The sequence below is a fragment of the Micromys minutus genome (assembly GCF_963924665.1).
Source record: "Micromys minutus genome assembly, chromosome: 32".
Classification (NCBI taxonomy): domain Eukaryota; kingdom Metazoa; phylum Chordata; class Mammalia; order Rodentia; family Muridae; genus Micromys; species Micromys minutus.
In genome coordinates this window covers 4,039,825-4,059,916 of record NC_137967.1, presented here as the reverse complement: position 1 = coordinate 4,059,916, position 20,092 = coordinate 4,039,825, and the positions used below count along the sequence as shown (strand labels likewise).

Below are 20,092 nucleotides of genomic sequence, written 5' to 3'. Positions count from 1 at the left end.
GGACACTTCATCTGGGACACTCACCAAGAAGACAACATTGGTGTGCTGGTAGAGGGCTCGGGCTACACTGATTCGCTGACGCTGACCACCAGACAAGTTGATGCCCTGTCATCAAAAGAGAGGAAAAGGTTGTGCCCTCAGCCCTTCAGGCTCTCGCTACGCACTTGAGGCTCTATAAAGAAACGTAGTCATCCCCCAGCTTGGAGTGGCTGACCTCTCCCATTAACCAAGATTCTGGGTAAATAGTCCTCTAAACTGAAGTGCTCTCTCCTGAATAAAGGAAGGAGACTTATAAGACTTAGGGAGCTAAGGAACCATATGATATTTCAGGAACTAAGGAAAACTCACAAGGTTCAGAAAGCTCCTGAAACTTACAAGATTCACAGGGCCCTCCCCATGGTTATATCAGCAGAAGCAATGCCAAACCGCAATGAGTTGCGCAGGTTGCTGCAGTGGGCTTTGGGTGATGCAGCTGCTTTCGAGCCACTCATACTCCTGTAATTAACCGCAACAGACTCACGGGTTCACTAAAACAGACTTGGGGGGAACTGCCTTTCAGTCTGTTACGGCTGCCCTGTAATTAGTCTGTAATGCTGTGAACAGAGATTTCCCCAGGAGAAGTCACATGACACAGGACAGTGGTCATCACAATTCCATATCACCTGAAGCTCTTCAGCCCTTTCCTTTGTCCTGTCATTCATGAGAGGACAGTAGAAACGTGGACATGGAGCAGGGGAGGCTGCCACTAACCCGTTCCCCAATCTGAGTCTGGTCTCCATGGGGCAGGATGTCTATGTCTGGCTGCAAGGAGCAGGCTTCGATGACCATCTTGTACCTGGAGAGGAAGAACAGGGTGTCAACTGATAGGCCCGGTAAGAGTGGGGCCTCAGTCCTCGCAGGGTCATTAGTCTGTGGGTTACTGGGCCCCAGTGAGTGATGGCTTTAATGCACTTCCTGCCTTGTGCAAGCAAACACCGTGAGAACAGGAAAGAGCTAAGGTCAGTGCTCACACAGCCTGGGGCTGGTTAAATATTTGGAGGATGAAATTGCATGGGAGCAAACAAGCTGAGTGAGGGATGAGAGGGGGCTTACGGTCTCCGGGCAGTGGGAAGTGCAGTCAGCGTTCATGCTGGGGCACCATCTGGGAAAACCACTGCTGAGAGTTTGGAGGCGCTAATGATGGCTGATCCAATATTTGCCTAGCCTGCTCTTATCATCTTCTGGACAGCTCTCAGCTGGAACAGGTGCCAGGCAGCACCCACGGAGAGCTCAGAGTTCCTGGGTGACACATGTCCTTCGGCAGCTTTGGATTTGACACCCATTTTATCAATATACTGGCCGGCCTTGGGTAGGCTATTTAAGCTTTAGGACCTTGTTTTTCTCATCCATAAAATGGGCATAAGAGTGCTACTGTGCGGGGTAAGGGCACACGTATGAGGTCTGGTACACTTCTTAGGCAACTGCTAAGTGATCAGTGGGTGCTTGGCTATGGCGGTCATTGGGGAATGTTTTGTGTGTGTGTGTGTGTGTGAGAGAGAGAGAGGGAGAGAGAGAGATGGGGACTGGAGATCATAATGGGGAACTGAAAGGGTTAACCATGCCTAACTCAAACCCACTGTTGTCCTAGCTAGACAAGGCAGCGAAACCTCCCTCCTCCTCTCACACAGGGGAAGGGGCTGCTGGAACTCAGGGGCATTTGAATCCTTTCCAGAATCCTTACCATCTGGACATCAGGATGCTCAGGTCCCATGGACTACTCTGCCTCCTCCCTCCCCCCAGTCTCTCTCCTGGAGGCCATTACCGCTGCTTATTGAAGGGACTCTCGAAGGTGATGTTCTCCTCCACGGTGGCATTTAGCAGCCATGGTTTCTGAGATGCGTAGGCCACGGGGCCTCTGCTCCTGGAACAGACTGGGTGGTGAGTGTGTGGGTCTTCCTGCATCTCATGCTCAGAGCAACTGTCAGGCCAATCAGTGGCCTAGGTTGGGGCAAGAGGATGAATGTACTGAGGTAGCCAGGGCATGTGACAGGAATCCTGGGTGGACATTGGGTAACCCAAGTCAAGTTCTTCCTGATGGGCTCAGACCTCCAAAAACATTTCTAGTTTCCTCCAACACCACTTTGTGCTTTGGTAACCCCCGGAATAAATAATCTGTAGCCATACGCAGGGGTCTGGATACAGCCAGATTCAGGAACCTCACTCTGACCACATGGGTATATAAGGAGACCCGGGACTTGGCTCATTTCAAAAGGAGAGTGGGAAAGTGACATAGGTCTCTGGAGTAACGTTTCCCGGGTCAGAGGAGGAGACCTTGCAGAACCTCTGTTGCCACAGCTGCGTCAGAGCTTGACCGTGCTCTGAGGCTTCAGGGCCTAAAGGACATCTTGAAAGTCCAAGCCTCAGGTGGCTAGGTACAAGACTTTCACTCCCCCTCATACCCCCACCACCGACACGAGCCTTCTCCAGCCCCATCTCAACCCCGAGGCAGGAAGGAGGGTCCCTAAGTGTCACCAAACCAAGCAATTCCTTAGCCTGGCTTCCTTACACCCTCAGCAGCTGCTGGTGTCTACACAGAAGGACACTTTTCTTACAGAAGCAGAGCCAAGGAAGTGACATTCAGTGTGTCATGGTTTTCAAAGCCCCTCCTTCCCACCCCCACCCCCAGAAGCTGCTGAGAATGAACCAGCATGATGTTCAGAGATAGGGCAGCTCCCAGGCCAGAGAGGAGCACAGAGCTCTCCCTGGGACCTGCAGCTGAACCCAGGGCACCATGGCGTCTCACGCTCAGCACAAGTACCTGGCATCCGAGTCTGCTGCTGTTTCCCGCTCTGGGTTGCTGTAGTGGAAGAAAGACACAGGTCAGACTCCCCCCATGGAGATTTCTAGCTCCTTCAGACCAGCTATGTCCTGCTTATGTAAGCCCTGGTGCTCTGTCTGGAGCCACGCATGAAGTTCTAGATGTGGCTAGCCCAGAGAGCCTCACTGTTGGTGAGGGAAGGGCATGTGAAAAGACCTGGCCCTTGGTTCATTTAAGAGGGAAAACAGGAAAAGGCCTTGGGGTGGTTCTATGGTGAGAGGGGTAGGGGACCTGCATGGTTCTTTCCGCCTCAGCCTTTAAACTAGGTTCAACTGAGCAAGCCAAAGACTCAGGCCAACAAGGTTGCACCCAACCGGGCAGGGCGCTCTGACCACAGCCAGGTTGGGCCAGGCAGGTGACGGAACCATAGGGGTGCTCACTGACAGTTGGGAAGCTGAGAGAGAGAGGGAGAAGTGGGGGGCATCTAAGCATCAACTGTGGCCACACACAGCACACAGAAGACTCTTAGATGCTGGGGAGCCAGTCAGGGGGATACACGGGCCCTGGACTGTGGCTAGCTCCCAAGAGCCCCAGTATTAAGTTTTCTGTTACTTCATTATCTTTCAATGCAGGCAGACTTCCTCTAGGCTTTGGCTCATGTTAATGCAGTCACTGGGATCTGAGAGGCTGCGACTGTCACCACACTGGGGACAAAGTGGCAGGTTAAGGCAGAAAGCACCAGAGGGAGGTGTCTCTGGGGCTGGAGGGTGAAGCTTCCGCTGACCTGTGATTTGCAGAGGAGCCACCTTGCCTGGCCTGACCAATGGTTGTCAGCTACCCCCCACCTCCGCTCCTGTCCCCTCCCTGCCTCCCCATCTGCATTCTCCAAAGGAGAAGGTTGGGCTGTCTCTTTGTCAACACTTCTTAGACTTTCACTGACCATATTCCATACACCGGAACTTTCTTTGTAGTGTGAGGAATCTCCATCTCTACTCTTCAGAGACCTTTGTTAGTTAGTTTGATTGTTTTTCTGATATCCCCGGAGCCTCCCAAGAAACAGTTTTCCGATTATTCGTTTCCTACTACATTTTTCATGTTAACTTAAAGGTGGGGGGATTCTCGTGTTCTAGGCCGGCCTTGAACTCCTGATCCTCCTGCATTTGCCTCTCAAGGGCTGGGGTTACAGGTGTGCACCAGCAGCCCTGGCTCCTGATGGTAATCTTCTGGTTTTCAGCTTATTCACACAGCCAGCTCTGCCACCAGGTTCTAGAACATGGTCACCCCCCAAACAAACCTCGTGTGACCAGTTGCTACTCTGCTTCTCCTGTCTCACTCATCTACCCAACATGACAATTTTGTTTTTGGTGGGGGAGGGCAAGCAGTAGGGTCTCATGTAGCCCAGGCTAGACCCCAGTTCCCCGTGGCGCTTGTCTTGAACTTCTGATTCTCTGGCCTCTGTGTCCTAAGTAATATGGTTTTACAGGTGTGCAAAACCACACCTGCTTTATGCGATGCTGGGAATTGAACGCAGGGCTCAGTGCACGCTAGGTAAACACTCTACCAACTGAGCCACATTCCCAGCCCAGACAATTTGTTTTTCCTGTAAGAGACTGTTTGATTGACTTCAGTGGTAATCGCGCGCGCGCGCGTGTGTGTGTGTGTGTGTGTGTGTGTGTGTGTGTGTGTTGGGGTTTTGAGACGGGTTCTTATCATGTAGCACTGCTGGCTGGCCTGGAACTCACAGCAATCCCCCTATATCTGCCTCCTGAGTGCTGGGATTAAAGGCATGAGTCACCATGTTCCTCTCCCCATGGTACTTTAATACCACAGATGACTGATAACTTGTGCGTGCACTATGAACCTTGGATGAACACAAAGTGTCATCATGCTTAAGGTTTATTCTTTATTCTCCCTCTGCAAACCATATCTTGCCTTCATCAAAACTGCATGGCTTAGCCTGAGTTTTGAGAAAAACAAGACGGCACAACCTTGGATTCATGCCTAGCGCCCTCACTCACAGGTCCCACCACCCAACTCAGGCCAACCCTGTCCCGAGAATACCTGGGGTCTTCTCCCTCGCTGTCTGGAAGGCTGCTGGGTCGGACAGAAAGACAAACAGACGTTATTCCCAATGCCATCCACCACATTGGAGCTCCGTGGAGAAGCAGTCCGTACTGTTCCCCCTTTACCCCACCCCTCCTCCAGCCCCTCCCCACCCCTCCCCCACCCTCCCCCACCTCCATTTCCAGGGACCCTCCAAAGAGCACGGCTCAGCTGGCGTTCCTGGTATTGGCCTGAGGCAGCAGAAGGCTGGCTGGACACCAAGGTGGCTTCCTACCCCGGACAACCAACCGAGCTCAGGGAGGGGACGTGACTCTCCCCATTACCATCACTGCACGGTGTCTCTCGGACTGCGAGGTCTGAGAGTGCGTCGGAAATAACTTTCAAAAGCAGGAAATGTCAGTGTTCTCAATGGGCTTGTGGTTTTCTTGAATCTGCTAGTGCAGGGAGGTGTGACCCCTCTCACAGTAAGAGGTGCCCTGGGAAACAGGGATCTGAATCTCGGGGCCAAGTTTCTCTGTGGTCTTTCTCCTGCGCCAGCTCAACACCTCTCAGTCTTCCAGAAACATCTCCCACCAATGGAATGTGCACTTGTGACATACACAAGAGGAGAAAACAACCCTCTCTGCATGCACGCAGGCTCTTAGGATTATAATTACTAAATTAGTCGACGTTTTAGACAGGGCCTCCTGTAGCTCAAACTGACTCCAAGTTCGTTCTGCAGCCAAAGATGACCTTGAACTCCTGATCTTTCTTCCCCTACCCACTGGGCGCTGGGACTGTGGACCCGAGCCACCACAGCCAATTTCTTTTTTAAATAAGGCCGAACACAGTCATCTTTATTGATCTTTTATAAGCACCGCTAAGCGCTGTAGTAGAATGGTCTCTTAATTTTTTTAGACTTATTTTGTTATTTATTTTCATATTTAGGTAAGTAGCCTTTGTGAAAGTCTGTTTACCATGTGCATGCCTGCTAACCCCAGAGGTCAGAAAAGGGTGTGGTATCCCCTAGAACTGTAGTTATACATGAGCCATCCTGTGGTCGACGGGAACTGAACCTGGGTCCTCTGAAAGAGCATCCAGCGCTCTTAACTTCTGAGCCATCTTTCCAGCCCCAGAACGATCACCTTTAGCCTAGAAAATAACCACTTAGAGGTTTGTTTTCGACATCTCAGTTCCATTTTGCACAAATATCAGGCTCTGAGAGGCCAAGTAACATGTTCAAAGTCACACAGCCAACAAATGGCAAAGGTCTGCTAGGTACCCATCCTGCTCTGGGGCAGGACCAAATGAGGTTGTGTCACCAACCCCTGACCCTTTCCTCTGGGTTTTGTGGTCCGGGTTCACTCTCCCAAGCCACCTTCTCCCAGCACCACATTGCCGTGATCACCTTCTCCCAGCACCACATTGCCGTGATGGACAATGCACAGGCAGACCACTAACAAGGCACAGAAGAAACCGCGGCTGACAAAACCCCTGCCCCGTGGCCACAGCCCAGGTGAGTTTCTCTCAGGAGACATCTCTATCCAGCGTAGCAAAGGATGCGGGCTGCATCTCCAGGGCCTCCCGAGGACTCAGTACACCCTCATCTCGCCCTGACTCAGCCCTGGCTTCGTTCATCTTGATCCTGGCTGCTCAATTAGCACTCCTAATGGACTGCCTTGGCTCTCCATCAGTGCCTGTGTGAGCCTGGTGTGCCCTGTGGGATTTAAAGGCAGGAAGAACATCTCTTCCAGCCCCCACAGTGCTTAGCACGTGGCAGATCTGTAATAAATGGAGCTTGCTAACCGTCCTATTAATCACTGGGGAAGAGGGAAGGAGGGGTGAGTTCTTGATAGCAGCTATTGCAACGCACAGTGCCAAGGAGCTGGTACTTAGTCTGACGATACTGCTGCATCCTGTCCCCACTTTACAGATGAGTACACTGAGGCTCGGGGTCGGAGACTAGGCTCTATTTGATAGAGTCAGAAGGAGGGGAAGAAGCTGGGGTGCTAACCTGGGTTCACTTCATCTTTCTCTTGTTTCCCTAAACTGCTAGCAGGAACCTTACTATGGCTTTGTGGATATGTTTTAAGCTAAAAAAAGTAAAGAATAGTACATCTGGCAAGCATGTTCTCTCATTGATTGCTGGAGTATACATCTGTGTGTGTTGAGTGTGCACCCATGTGTACGTGTTTGTGTGTGTTCGTGTTCGAGTGTATGTGCGTGCACGTGTGTGTGTGATGGGAAGGATAGAGGAACAGAAGAGGGAATGTCAAGGCAGAGAGGGACACAGCACACGGAGACAGGCAGAGAGAAGAGGGGACGATATGGCCTTATGGTTTGAACCCACAGCTGGGACATGTGACGTCTCTTTAGTGAGAAGTCCCTATTTTCTTTCCACTGTGTGTGTGAGTATGAGAGAGAGAGAGAGAGAGAGAGAGAGAGAGAGAGAGAGAGAGAGAGAGAGAGAGAGAGACTTAGCAGCACAGCTCATGGAAGAGTGAGCTTGGCAGGGGGACAGCCCTTTCTGCCCTGTGCGTGTCTGACAGGCAGAGGGAGAACCAAGTGCCTCCGGCGTGCACTGTGCTCCGAATATGAAGTGTTCCCCATGGGCTTGTGTACCGAACACTGGCTCCCCATTTGCTAGTACTATTTTGGGACGTGTAGAGGCTGGGAAGAACCTAGTTGGAGGTGGGACCTAGCTGAAGGCAGTGGGTCACTAGTGTGGACCTTGTGGCCATCTTGTCCCTGGCTTCTTTACACCCTCTCTCCCTCTGCATCCCATGGACCATGACGCTGCCCACTCTTCCATCCTTCCCTGCTGCCATGGCATACGCCCCACCCAAATCAACTGGGTCAAAGGCTATGGGTTTGCTTGCTTGTTTTAAAGGCAGAGTCTCTCTCACTGTGTGGCCCTGGTTGGCCTGGGACTTGCTGTGTAGACCAGGCTGGCTTTAAGCTCACAGAGATCCAAAGGGTTGTAACCATGAGCCAAAACGATTTGTTTTCTTCCTTAAACGAATCCCTCAGGCATTCTGATTACAACAGTGCAGAGTAACTCATGGCCCTCAGCATTCGTTCAAGATTCCGGTGACGACTTAAAGGGAGGTGAGGTTAGGGCTCACAGGGCCTCAACTGTGCACTGCTCCTCCCTCCTGTGGGCCCGTGACTGTCCTGGAGCACTTCCTCCCCACTCACAGACCCCCGTGCAGTTGCCGCCGAGGCCATGTCTCTGAGACGCAAAGGGCAGAGCATTTTTCATTGCTTCAAAGGAAGAAGGGAAGTTCCAGGAAGGTGATGTCACCTGCCTGAGATTGTGGAGCAAGGAAGTGGCCCACTCAGAACTAAGGAAGGCACCTGGTACCCAAGCCTGGCTGGTCCTACTCTAGTCTCTTGTCCACTGGCTGCCTCCAGGAGACTCAGGAGCCACCCATGTTCCCAGTCTCTCCCCAGCACACTTGGGTACATCTAAGGGTGGGAATCGGGCAGTTTTGAACCAAACATCACAAATGAGCAGACAGGCTCTGAAAAAGTCCCAGAGCGAGGGGGGCCATTATTGGGTATAGACAGACACACTGACAGGTCACATGTGGGCGGTAGAGGGAAGGTAGCAGTAAGTCCTGGAGAAACCAGATTTGTCCTTCCTCATGGGAACCTTCTCCCCACCCCGTGCTTTCTAGAGACCTACTTCCTGATAGCTTTTGGGGACATTAGAAGTCACCTTAGCACAGGGATGGATGGCCCTGTTTTCAATTTCCCGGGAAACGAACCATACCTGAGTGTGTCTGCTAATATTGACTTTTATTAACATCTTTTCTTCTTTGAGATTACACAGGGAGTTTGCAGACTCCCAGGCCGACGGTTCACTGAGTCAGGAAGCCGGGGAAAGGCGATGACTCATAAAAGGGAACACGTGGGAGTCACGTGGCTCTGAGATCCAGAACCGGGGTCCACTCAGGACAGCTTTCCGTCCTGGGGCTCCTTCGGCACAGTCCTAGCTGGCAGGAGTGTCCTGGGGCCAAGGGCCAGACTTCCCTCCCCTCAGTGAGATGGAGAAGCTTTTAGATAACAGCCTGGAACCTTAGTTGGCCCAGAGCCACACAGGCTGATTGCAGCAGAACGAGGGGTGTAATCTCAGGGCTGGCTCCTCCCCAGAGTGGGTGCAGAGGCTTGGGTTAGGGAGCAACTGGAGCTAAGGCTTATGGGAGAGAGACACATTAACACAGTGCCTAGCTGTCCCCGGCTCATTCATTTGTAAATGAATTCATTTGCTAAAGTGACTAAGAATTCAGAGAGAGAGAGAGAGAGAGAGAAAAAAAAATGTGGTTCTTGTCTCTGGGGAGCTTACTGTGGTCTCTCCTGGGAGACAGGCTAGGGTACAGTATGGGAATTTTGTTCTTGGCAAGAAGGGTCAGGGCTGAATAGTAACCTTTATCATAATATTTCTAGGGCTCCTGCTACATGCTAGGTTAATCCTTTCATCGCTCCCGTGGGTTAAAAGGGGAAACTGGTACAGGACCTCTTATGGAATTTTCCAAAACACGCAGATCAAATCTGATCTCAGGCAGCTTGCCCCAGAGCATCTGCTGCTGCCTGCTCAGCCATACTGAGCTCATTTGGTCCTTGCAGGAATAAATGAGCAGTTATACCAACAGGCTGAGCTCCACCTCCCCAGAGCGTTCTCTACGCTGCACCTCCCTAAATCTCCCAGCTTCCCTCCTTGTATACCCCTGGAACTCTTTCCCGCCTCCTGGTCACCAGGGTTTGGCTTTGGTAAGGAAGTGCCCTGATACGGCCCTTGCCTCTGGCTGTAGGCACTATCAGGAGGGGTTAGAGGCTATTTTGTTCTTGGCTCACTTCTCAGGTGCATCATCCCTCAGAAGGACCCGAGGTCCAACGTCTTGGGTTCGGGTCTCCTCCCAGGAGTGAGAAGCATTCAGCATTCTGAGTGTCCAGATGGAGACATAGCCACCCAGGGTGTGCCAGGACTAATGAAACCAACTGAGTCACAACCGTTTAAACTCTTTTCAGAGCCATTTCAGTGAGCTCCTAACTGGCCTGCCCCCTGGTCCCTTCCCCCGCCCCGTCACCCTTTATCAGAGGCAGGCAGCCCTTCAGTTCCACGGTATCATGCCTGTCTAGCCCTTCATTCGCCCCTTACCACGGAATCGCACACGCTCACCCAGAGCACTCCAATATTGCAAGCCTTTGCCTGTACAGCGACCTCGTCTGAGCATCTTCCTCTTCCACCCATGCCTTTCCCATTACGTGAGCTCACACTCATCTTCAAGAGCGTCTCAGAATCCCCCAGCTCCTGGACCACAGAGCGCCCCACTCTGGAGCACCACTGATCTTCTCCCCCTCCCCTTTTGTTTTCGGGACAGGGCTGGCTGCCTTGAGACTCAATCTGTAGCCCAGGCTAGCCTTGAGATTACAGAGTTCTGCCTCTGAGTGTTGGGACTAAAGCCCTGTGCCGATACCACACCCAGTAAGGAGCCAGGTCTTAACTATCACTGCATTGGGTTCCTGTGGACGAGGTCTGGTGTCACAGGTAGGGATCAATATACTTTGGAGGAATTAATGTATCGGTATGAAGAAGCCAGAGCTCGAATTGAGCTAGAAATGGCTTTTCACAGCCACCAAGGGATGGCTACAGGTTAACCCATTATTCCGAGTCCATGGAGGAGGAAAGGTGGATTCTGAGGAACAAGAATCTTAGTGCCTCGGTCTTCCTCCTGGCTTCAAGCATGTGTGTGTGTGTGTGTGTGTGTGTCCATGTGTCAGTGACACAGCAAAGAGACTGCCAAATTTTGGGTCATCAGGTAAGAAGTTACTTCCTCCTGAAGCTCTCTAGTCCTTTTAGCACACAGAGGAAGCTCAGAGGCGCCCACTTGGCTACAAATTCTGTCTGCCATGATATGAACTGTGTAACTTGCTACACTTTGGTTTCTCATCTGTTGAGGGGGGAGGTCAGGGTGAAAGGACAGATGGAGACACGGAAGGTCCTGGCCGGTGCCTGGCACCCAACTTTGGCCACCATGGAAAGGCTTCTCGCATGCCATTGGCTGGGGCAGGGTTTCTCAAGGGAGAGAAGCAGCAGCTGGGTCCCAAGCACCTGGTCATCCTGATGGAGACCAAGCTTAGTGTGAGGATGCGGGATGGGGATGGGGCAGAGAGAAGGTGAAGAGAGGGAGGGAGCAGCCAGGTTCAGAGACATTTTGGCTTTTGGGTTCTGTGGGACACAGTCCAGAGAATCCCAAGGGCTCAACTCTGGGCTTGAACTCTGTAATCTCTTCTAGAAAAAAAAGGCTTATCCTGGGGGGTCAGAACCCAGACTGCCTCAACACAGGATGCAGAGGCCAATTTTCTAGGAACTGGACCAGGGAAGCAGCCAACTCTAGGGTCCTGCTCCAACAGGCTGACAGAGAGCCTCAGTCGTTGCTGCCACGGTGGCTTTGGTGAGATCACACTTGCTAAGAGACCCAGTAAGCACTGGCTGCTTTCTTCAGCTCACAGTTCACGGAAGTGAAGCTCCCACCTCCTGTATTGTCACAGACATGTGGCTAAAAGGCAAGGGCTCATCACCAGAACCACTGTCACCAAAGCTAGCAGAGAACTCAAACCAGTTCCAGGACCTTGCTGCAGGAGGGCGAGGGGAGGCAGGCAGGACCATTTCTATTCCCAAATAGGACCCGAGGCTTACAGGACCCATCAGGGAACCCAAAGGGCAAGCTGCCCCTCCCCCACTATTAAATTGGCTGCGGTTCCTGTCCTGTATAAGAGCTGTGAACTCCAGCTGGGGGACTAGGGAACCTCTTTCTCTTGGTGATGGCAGGGCACAGAGCCGGGCTTTGTGGGGGTGGCTGTGGCTATCTCCTGTCCAGGTTCTGAACACCTCCCCACCCTCTTCATTTCTCAGTGTTCCCTCTCCGGCCTTTTAAAGATTCCATTTGATATTCATCTCTCAGCAGCCAATTCCACCGTCTTTGAGAAGTAGGTGGCTATGAATAATAGATCCACGATGGATTCCGCCTAAGGTTCTGGCTCTTTAATTAAGACAGCGATCTTTGGAAACCAGAGTTTGCCCAGGCTCTCCACATACACCCCGATGGTCCCAGTCTGCTTTGCTGGTGAAAAACTCAGAACCCCTGTTGGCTGGGAAGAAATGTAGCCCAGGAGATCTGAGATTTAAGAGCGAACAGAACTAAGTTCGAATCTCCTCTCTGCCTCTTGCTAATTGTGTGAATGAGGGCAGATAACAACTCTCATCTATAAAATGAGAATTGTGATAATACTCAGCTGGTATTCACTCATGCATGGAATCATGCAAAGCCCCGGGCACATCACACAGCAAGGGTTGAATCACTAGTGACAACGCTATAAGAAAGACGATGGCATTTACCAAGTGTCCGCTCGATGCACAGAGGCATTCAGTAAGTGAATGGTACACCCTCCACAGAGAGGGACGGGTGAAGGGAGAGAACAAATGTTACCTGTTCCAGAAGACGGCCCCGGAGACCTTCTGCATCTCCCCCAGGGTGGCCAGAAGGAGCGAGGACTTGCCGCAGCCCACCTGCCCCACAATCATGGTCAGCTGACCTACGGCAGTGGAGGGCAGTAGGTGAGACGGAAGTTGGTTGGAGTCTGAACAACTCTCACCCAGAAGAACAGGTGGGAAAATGCTCTCAGCTCTGGACCCTCCTCCCGGCCCTCCTTCCCCAGAGCCCCTAAGAGGGTCCCTACTCCAGAGTTTTCCCTTCTGGAGTTGACAGAGTTCTCTGGCTTCCCAGGTCCTTCCTCCATTTCTGACATCTGCTTTCCCTCCCCTGCGGTGCCCCTGCTACTCCGTTATCCTCCCACAGTGCCAGCGTGGCTCCCACCTATGGCCCTCTGCCGCAGGTCTGATGGGAACACAGCTGTGTTTACAACCTCCATTCCCACAGTCCCCCCCGGGACACTCAACGGTGACACCTGTGAAGATACCACTGGCAACAAATGGTTTGGCATCAAGGTGTCCCTGTCTCGCCCCAATCGTGGCTATAGCCTGTTCCTGTTTAGAAATCAGACCTCGGAATGCCCAGCTAGGTAGCAGAGAGCAGGGGTTCAGCGAACATCGACTGGGCGTTTCCTCTCTGCTGGGGGCACGGAGACAAAGCCGGAGGGGTGAGGTGGTTCATACCTCGGGGGATACGGATGGTGATGTTGGACAGGGTGGGAATTCCATCCGGGGTCCAGGTGAAGAAGCCTCCAATGATCTACATTGTTCATCCCCGCCATGGAGCGAAAGAGGAGAGAGGCAAGGCGGTTTCAGTGTGGTGTCTGTCCCTTGTCCCCCCTCCCCTATGAAGTTCAATGAATATTCTAACTCTTGGAGTGCTCCCTGGGCGGACAGTAGGGACTGAGCCCGTCTGGGGGTACCCTGGTGAGAGTGAGGAAGGAGTTCTCTTGCTGAGTGGGGTGGAAATGTGCTTGGCTTAGGATTCCTCCGGACACAGGCTTTTTGGATAGAGGAGTCAGGACCCAGGTTCTTGGTATTGAAGATGATAACCTTCTCTTGGAAGATGGTGCTGAGGCTGGGCGTGTGAATATGGGTTGAGAACTCACCTGGACACAGAAGTTGTCAGCATCTCCATCCATGCTGGGGGTCAGTGGGCCCAAGAGGTCCCGAACCTCTTCCCGGGCTGGGCGCTTGCGGTTCACAACCTTGAGGGGCTGTGGGTAGTTAGAAGGTGAGGGTCTCTGGGCTGGGAGGACCCCCTTCTTGGGGGGGATGTGAGGACTCAGTGGGTGGGCACAAGCTTCAGGACTTAGATGGAACTTGGGAGTAGCAGAGGAAGGCTGGATGCTTACCACCGCCTGGTACTTGCCCGCTTGGCCTTGGGGTGCAGGTTCTCGGGGGGCACACTGCTCCTCACGGATCTCTGCACTGGACAGGAACTCACTCAGCTTTTGCACACTACAGAGGAAGCAAAGAGATGCCCGTCACCCCCGGGGGGCGCAGAAGAAGGGGGAGGAGGAGGTGTGAGCCGAGAAAACAGCTCTCAGTGGGTGCATGGTCCTAAGTGTGCCCTACAAACACCATGTGGCAAGAGGCTTCTCAGTGGGCAACTCCAACAAGTGTTACCAGGAGTTTTTTTCTTTTAAATACATATTAGTTTATTCTGTGTAATAGGGTTGGGAGGTACACATGCTATAGACAACTTGAAGGAGTGGTTTTCCCCTTACCATGTGGGTCTCGGGGATTGAACTCAGGTTTGGCAGCAAGCATCCTTTCCTACTACATCATCTTGACACCCCTCCACCCTCTGCCCTACCCATTTTCTCCTTTGTATTGTTTTGTTGCGAGGCAGGGTCCCATGTAGCCCAGGTTAGCCTCAAACTTACTAGCGTAGCTGAGGTCAGCTTCAGATTCCCTACTCTCCTGCTTCTACGTCCCACATTTTGGAGTTACAGGTATGCACAGCACACCAGAGATTAGATTATAGATACACATATTATTTTTACAGTGATTGAAGTCCAGGCCTTGCCTGTAGGAGGCAAGCATCCAACTTAAGCTAACACCCCACAGCCCCTAAACCGTTTTTAAAAAAGTCTGTCCAGTTATCAGGAGTGATCTGGATCGGAGGTATCTTTGTTTAGTTTGGGTTGGTTTGCTGTTAAAGATGGTGACTGAGAAGGCTGTAGGGTGGTTAGTGATGGGTTTCACCAGTTAAACCAGTCAAGGTTGGCTTTGTTAAGCTCACTTGGGTTAAGAGCAGTTCTTCACAATGGCTACTGTCTGGGGAAGCATGTACTGCAAGTCAGATACTGTGTTAATTGCTATATGAGCATTTTAGAGTCTTTCCCCACAATGGCTGTTCAAAAGAGGCCCCGAGCACAGAGAGGTGTGTCCTGGGATGTGCCACCCTTGGACTGTCCTCCCTAGGGCCTTTCTCTCACCTCACTAGGGCCTTGACTGTAGACCGAACCACACTAGACAGCAGGAACAGAGGTGTGACCAGGATGTGGAAGAGAGAGAGAGAGGCAAAGGCCACCGAGGGCGAGAAGTCCAACTCTTTGAAGAAGCTGACGTGGCCCACGAAGGTCTGAGGACAAAGCACAGAGGGGACAGAGTGACTCAGGGTGTGGGTCCCCTTCCCCTCCCCCACCCAAAGCTCAAGGCTTTGGAAAGGAAGCCTGAGAGCTTATCAGGACTGTGGGGAGCCTTTCAGTTGCAGGCAGCCATTTTCCTCAGTCAACCCATGGAAATGTCCCGAGAAAACACAGGACTCATGTTAGGGGTGGGGCTGCTTCCTTCTGGTCCCACCCCTCTGTGCCAAGAAGAAGCAGGGAAGAGCCCTGAGGTGGAATCTGCCCCTGTTCCACTTAGAATTCTGGGTGCGAATTGCCCTAGTCCTCAGTCTGGTGGAAAAGTAAAAATAGTTACAGCATGGCCTCCCTGGGTCTGTCCCTGTCTATCTAACTGGTTCTGTAGCGCAGTTCCCAGAGCCCAGGCCAGGAATCGGCTCAATAAATCACATTGAAAGTGAATTCCCAAGCGTGCCTGGCTTCAGAGGAAATAAAAGCATCTTTAAAAAAGAGTCTCAGTCTTGGAGTAGACACAGAGGGGAGACTGAGGTGGGGGGGGGGCTCCAAGGATCCTCAGGCCTTGCTGAAGAACCTGTGAGCTGCCTCCAGAGCTAGGCTCGTGCGTAGCTCTGGTCAGAGGTGGGTCATGTCTGTCCACGGCACAGGAACTGTGTGTGGCATGCTCCTAAGTCTAAAAAAGCAGGTTATACAACTGTGTTTTCGGTGCGGTCCTATTTCTGTGGAAGTGACTTATCATCTGCTTCTAAGAGGATGAGTAAGAAACACCCTGAAGAAGCTGAGTGGGGTGCGAGGCTTTTTACCCGTTTTGACTCTTCTCGATGATCCCATCAATTTCCACGATGGATGGGTGCCGATTTTATGTGTTAACGAGCGGACAGCCACTTTTGACATTATACTGACCCCTTCTCTTCCTCTCCCTTCTTCTCCTACCTCTATTTTTTTTTTTTTTTTTTTTTTTTTTTTTTGAGATAGGGTCTTATGTAGCCCAGGCTGGCCTTAAACTTACTATGTGGAAGAAGTGACTCTGAACTGACACTTCTGCCAAGTGCTGGGAGCACAGGCTGGACCACCACGCCCAGTTCATGGAGCTCAGGGTTTGGTACATACGACACGTGCTTTCTACCAGCCGAGCCACATCCCCATCCCCAATCGCTATTCTTAAATATATTTTTTAAAAGATGTATTTTATGTATGTGAGTATACAGTAGCTGTCTTCAGACACACCAGAAGGGGGCATCGGATCCCATTACAGATGGTTGTGAGCCACCGTGTGGTTGCTGGGATTTGAACTCAGGACCTCTGGGAGAGCAGCCAGTGCTCTTAACCACTGAGCCATCTCTCCAGCCCCCAGCAGCTACTTTTAAGAGAAGGTTTTATTCCTCTAAGCACAGTTCCTTATCGCCCCAGGAGACAACACCCGGTCTGTGTAGAGTGAGGAGGGAGAACATGTGTATTCACCCTCACAGCTGGACACCGCTCTTGCGATCCTCCTGCAAGAGGGTGGGGCCCGAATGTCTCTCCAGCCGTCCCCTCCCCAGCCCCGTGCAGAGCAGAAAGGTCCACTTACGATGAGGACGGCGGCGATGGGGATAGCCGTGTTCATGAAGACTGTGGAGGAAGCACAAGGTGAGGTTAAGCGGGAAAGAAGAGAACGACAAGGTGGCCAGGGTAGCACATCTGTGCACAGGCCCAGCAGAGAGGGCACCTGCAGCACGTGCCATGCCACCCTGGGTCACTCCTGCCCTTGCTTCTGTCTCAGGAAGAGGCAGCGAAGGGAATCCCGTGGTCGGATCGGCACACGGCTGCAGGGCTGAGCTTTTGTCTCAGGGGCCCCAGTGGTTGCTGCTTCCTGTGGTTTGATCCCCTACATGTCCCCGGGCCGTGCAGAGCTTTCCAGTCTGCGATGGCTCTTGGGAAGGATCTCAGACCCCTTCAGACTGAGGAGCTGAAAACTGAGAGCACACATGGGGGTCTGGGAAAGAGAAGAGGACCCTTCCTCATTCTTTCAGGGGCCGGTGGGCTAGCTTAGTGGGTAGTGCCAACCAATCCTGACAGCCCGAGTTCAGTCCCTGAAGCCCACAAGGTACACAGAGTGGATCCCTACTGTTTGTCCTTTCACCCCCACAAGTGAGCCATGGCGTGTATGTTTGTGTGTGTTCGTGTGTGTGTTTGTGTGTGTCTGTGTGTGTGTGTGTGTGTGTGTTTGTTTGTTTGTGTGTGTAGGTGTGTGTGTGTGTTTGTGTTTGTGTGTGTAGATGTGTGTGTGTTTGTGTTTGTGTGTGTAGGTGTGTGTGTGTTTGTGTTTGTGTGTGTAGGTGTGTGTGTGTTTGTAGGTATGTGTGTGTTTGTGTTTGTGTGTGTAGGTGTGTGTGTTTGTGTGTGTAGGTATGTGTGTGTGTTTGTGTTTGTGTGTGTAGGTGTGTGCTTGTGTGTGTAGGTGTGTGTGTGTGTGTGTTGTATGTGTGTTGTATGCATTTGTGCACACAACACACACACTTACACATGCACGCATGCATGAGTGCACATACACAAATTAACTCAACTCAAAGTGTGGCCTCAGGCTCTCATTCACCCTTCCTTCTCATTCCTTCAGGCAAGCCTGGGGAGGGGAATGGGGGAGGCTGGTTCTGCAATCACCCAGATTCAAGCCCCAAAGACCAGGAGACAAGGAGCTATAGCCAAACCCAAAAGCGTAGCTACTGTATATGGTCCTGTCTGCTAAACAGCAAACTCTTTGAAACTTTGCACTTTAGACGCTGCCTGGCCAATGCCTTACTGCAAGGTGCCCGCAGCCGCGACTTCACACAGGGACGCTGGGTGGATGGGCATGTGTGGTCCTTGCACTCAAGGGCTTCTCCTCAGAAGATGGAGACGAGCATTGTTCTCCCAGCCACTGATGGGAAGACAGAACAAGTTCGTGTGTGTGTGTGTGTGTGTGTGTGTGTGTGTGTGTGTGCGCGTGCGCGCGTGTGTGTGTATTTATCAAGCAGGCAGAAAAGGCATTCCTGTCTTTTCTGGGGGAAATTCTAATCTGTGTGGTTGGGTTTTTCAAGACAGGGTTTCTCTGTGTAGCTCCAACTACCCTCGAACTAGCCCTGTAAACCAGGCTGGCCTTGAACTCACAGAGGTTCACCTGCCTCTGCCTCCTAATCTGAAAAGAGGGAGGGCAGTACCCTGCTATCATGGCTGAAGCCCCTAGGCAGTGGTAGTCTCTCGGTGAGACCCACAGGCTTGTAATCAATACCAGTATTAACTACGGCCATGTTTCAACTTCCCTTCCTGACAGTGTATCTGTGTGGCGGCATCACACTGCTTTATGGTTTATTTTCGGGGTAGAGACATTATGAGTTACACCCGTGGTACTGAGGGTCTGGGATAGGACATAGCAGAGCCACAACTGTGGGAGGGGGACACACACCCGTCAGGCCTGTCCCCCTGCCCCCCATCAGCCTCATAGTCACACACAGAAGTACCATTGCTCCAGCCTTCAGAGCTGGTTATTCCAAGGCACCCTCAGGACCCAGGCGTCTCTTCTTCCCAGCTCCAGTCTATCAGGACTTGGTGGCGGGAGCACCTGCGCCTCACCCTCCCAGCCCTGCCCCGATCCAAGGGCCCTCCCTCCTCACAGCAACAGGGGCCTCACTTTAGATCAGGGACACGGCTCACAGCAAAAGGGATCGAAGGCACATCCAACCTTCTGACCCCGCATTTCACATCCTAGGTGGTCATCCTGAATGGTCACTCAAGAGACAGGAAGGCTATCACATCACCAGGAGGGTGCCAGCTTTAGCACCATCACCTTAAAACACAGCTCCGCTGTAGCAGTGAGTGAGGCAGGCTGGAGACTTCCAACGGGGATGGGCGCCTTAGTAAAGTGACAGTAAGCACCTCTGGGTGACACTTGGCAGGCAGAGAGTCTGTGATAATTGATAGTTCATTCTGATCCAGGTTTCCCCTGGTCATGGTTTTTTAAAAATATATATGTTTTTCTGTTTTATTGCCTTTATTTTTGGAGATGCCTGGACTCCTTTGAGGAATGAGACAAGCTATAAATAAGTTAAAAGCGAACACTTTGGAGCTGACGCAGCAGTGCGGAGCCTGCGTGTGACAGAATTAATTTCTGTGCTGGGTTGGCTGTTGCGGGAGGGGATTGAGAATGTGAGTTTCCAGTTCCTTCTCCCTCGCCTGGAAGGATGACCGCTGCAAGAGTCCCCTGTGGTGTGGGAGATGGCGAAGGAGGATCACCGGTGGCTGTATTTCTAATGTCTCTCAGAAGATCACCCCATCACCCTAGGAGGAATGTGGCCACCTTTGGGGTGTCCATCATGCAGACTAGGGGGCTGGGACTTTGTATAGCAGACTGCTAGGGACAGGGGAATAGGCAAGTGGACAGGCAACTGTTGTTGGGACCCGAGGACCCATTTTTCTGGGCCACACACAGCTCTGCAGGGTTCCACAGTGGTAGAAGAGGTAGAAAATACAGTGGACAGCAGATTTCTCTCTAACTCTGGCACAAAAAAACCCAAAAAGAATGAAAACAAAACACAAAGACTAAAGAACACAACAGCTCTCAAATTTTAGGTGTGAAAAGCATGGACTGTGGGCCGAGTACATCACATGAAGGAGGAGACAGAGTGGTGTATGTCCTGGTTCGCTTTCATTGTCCACTTGACACAAAGTTACCCCGGAAGACAGAGTCTCCCTTGAGGAACTGTTGATCAGAAGGGCTGTGGCCTTACCTGTGAGACTGTCTTCATGATGTTTTGTATGAGAGAGCCCAGCCCACTGTGGGCGGCACCATTCATAGGCAGATGTGCCTAGGCTGTTTAAGAATGCTAGTTGAGCCTGGACAGACTTCAAGCTAGGAAACAGTGCTCACCCACGGTTCCTGCTTCAAGCTCTGGCTGGAGTTCCTGCCCTGACTTTTGCTATGATAAACGGTGACGCAGAAGTATGAACAAAATATATCCTTTCTAACCCTAACTTTGCTTTTGGTCATGGAATTTATTAACGTAAGCAGAGAGCAAACCAGTACGGTGTGTGTTTCAGTGTGAGTGTGTATATCTGCGGTGTGCATGTGTGGAGAGAGTGTGTGTATGTGTGTATGTGTAAGTGTGAGTGTATGTCTTTGTGAGTGTGTGTGTGTGTATGTGTGTGTGTGTG

At 51.8% G+C, this 20,092-nt stretch overlaps 1 protein-coding gene across 6 annotated transcripts in view; it reads right to left on the bottom strand.

Annotated features, from left to right (window-relative positions):
* ABCC8 (ATP binding cassette subfamily C member 8) overlaps positions 1 to 20,092 on the bottom strand; it is a gene marked incomplete at its 5' end in the record, with an annotated part of 74,851 nt that overhangs the window by 17,128 nt on the left and 37,631 nt on the right. For 2 of the 6 annotated variants that reach the window (XM_080908150.1, XM_080908151.1), the window contains 11 exons: positions 25 to 105; positions 751 to 835; positions 1,802 to 1,900; positions 2,798 to 2,836; positions 4,859 to 4,891; positions 12,334 to 12,439; positions 13,020 to 13,095; positions 13,445 to 13,552; positions 13,691 to 13,796; positions 14,780 to 14,925; positions 16,497 to 16,537. In XM_080908150.1, coding sequence (XP_080764276.1) covers positions 25 to 105; positions 751 to 835; positions 1,802 to 1,900; positions 2,798 to 2,836; positions 4,859 to 4,891; positions 12,334 to 12,439; positions 13,020 to 13,095; positions 13,445 to 13,552; positions 13,691 to 13,796; positions 14,780 to 14,925; positions 16,497 to 16,537 — 920 coding nt within the window. Of the gene's footprint in view, positions 1 to 24; positions 106 to 750; positions 836 to 1,801; positions 1,958 to 2,797; positions 2,837 to 4,858; positions 4,892 to 12,333; positions 12,440 to 13,019; positions 13,096 to 13,444; positions 13,797 to 14,779; positions 14,926 to 16,496; positions 16,538 to 20,092 lie in introns of all 6 variants that reach the window. The other 4 variants (XM_080908152.1, XM_080908153.1, XM_080908149.1 and 1 more) reach the window with 3 other exon arrangements.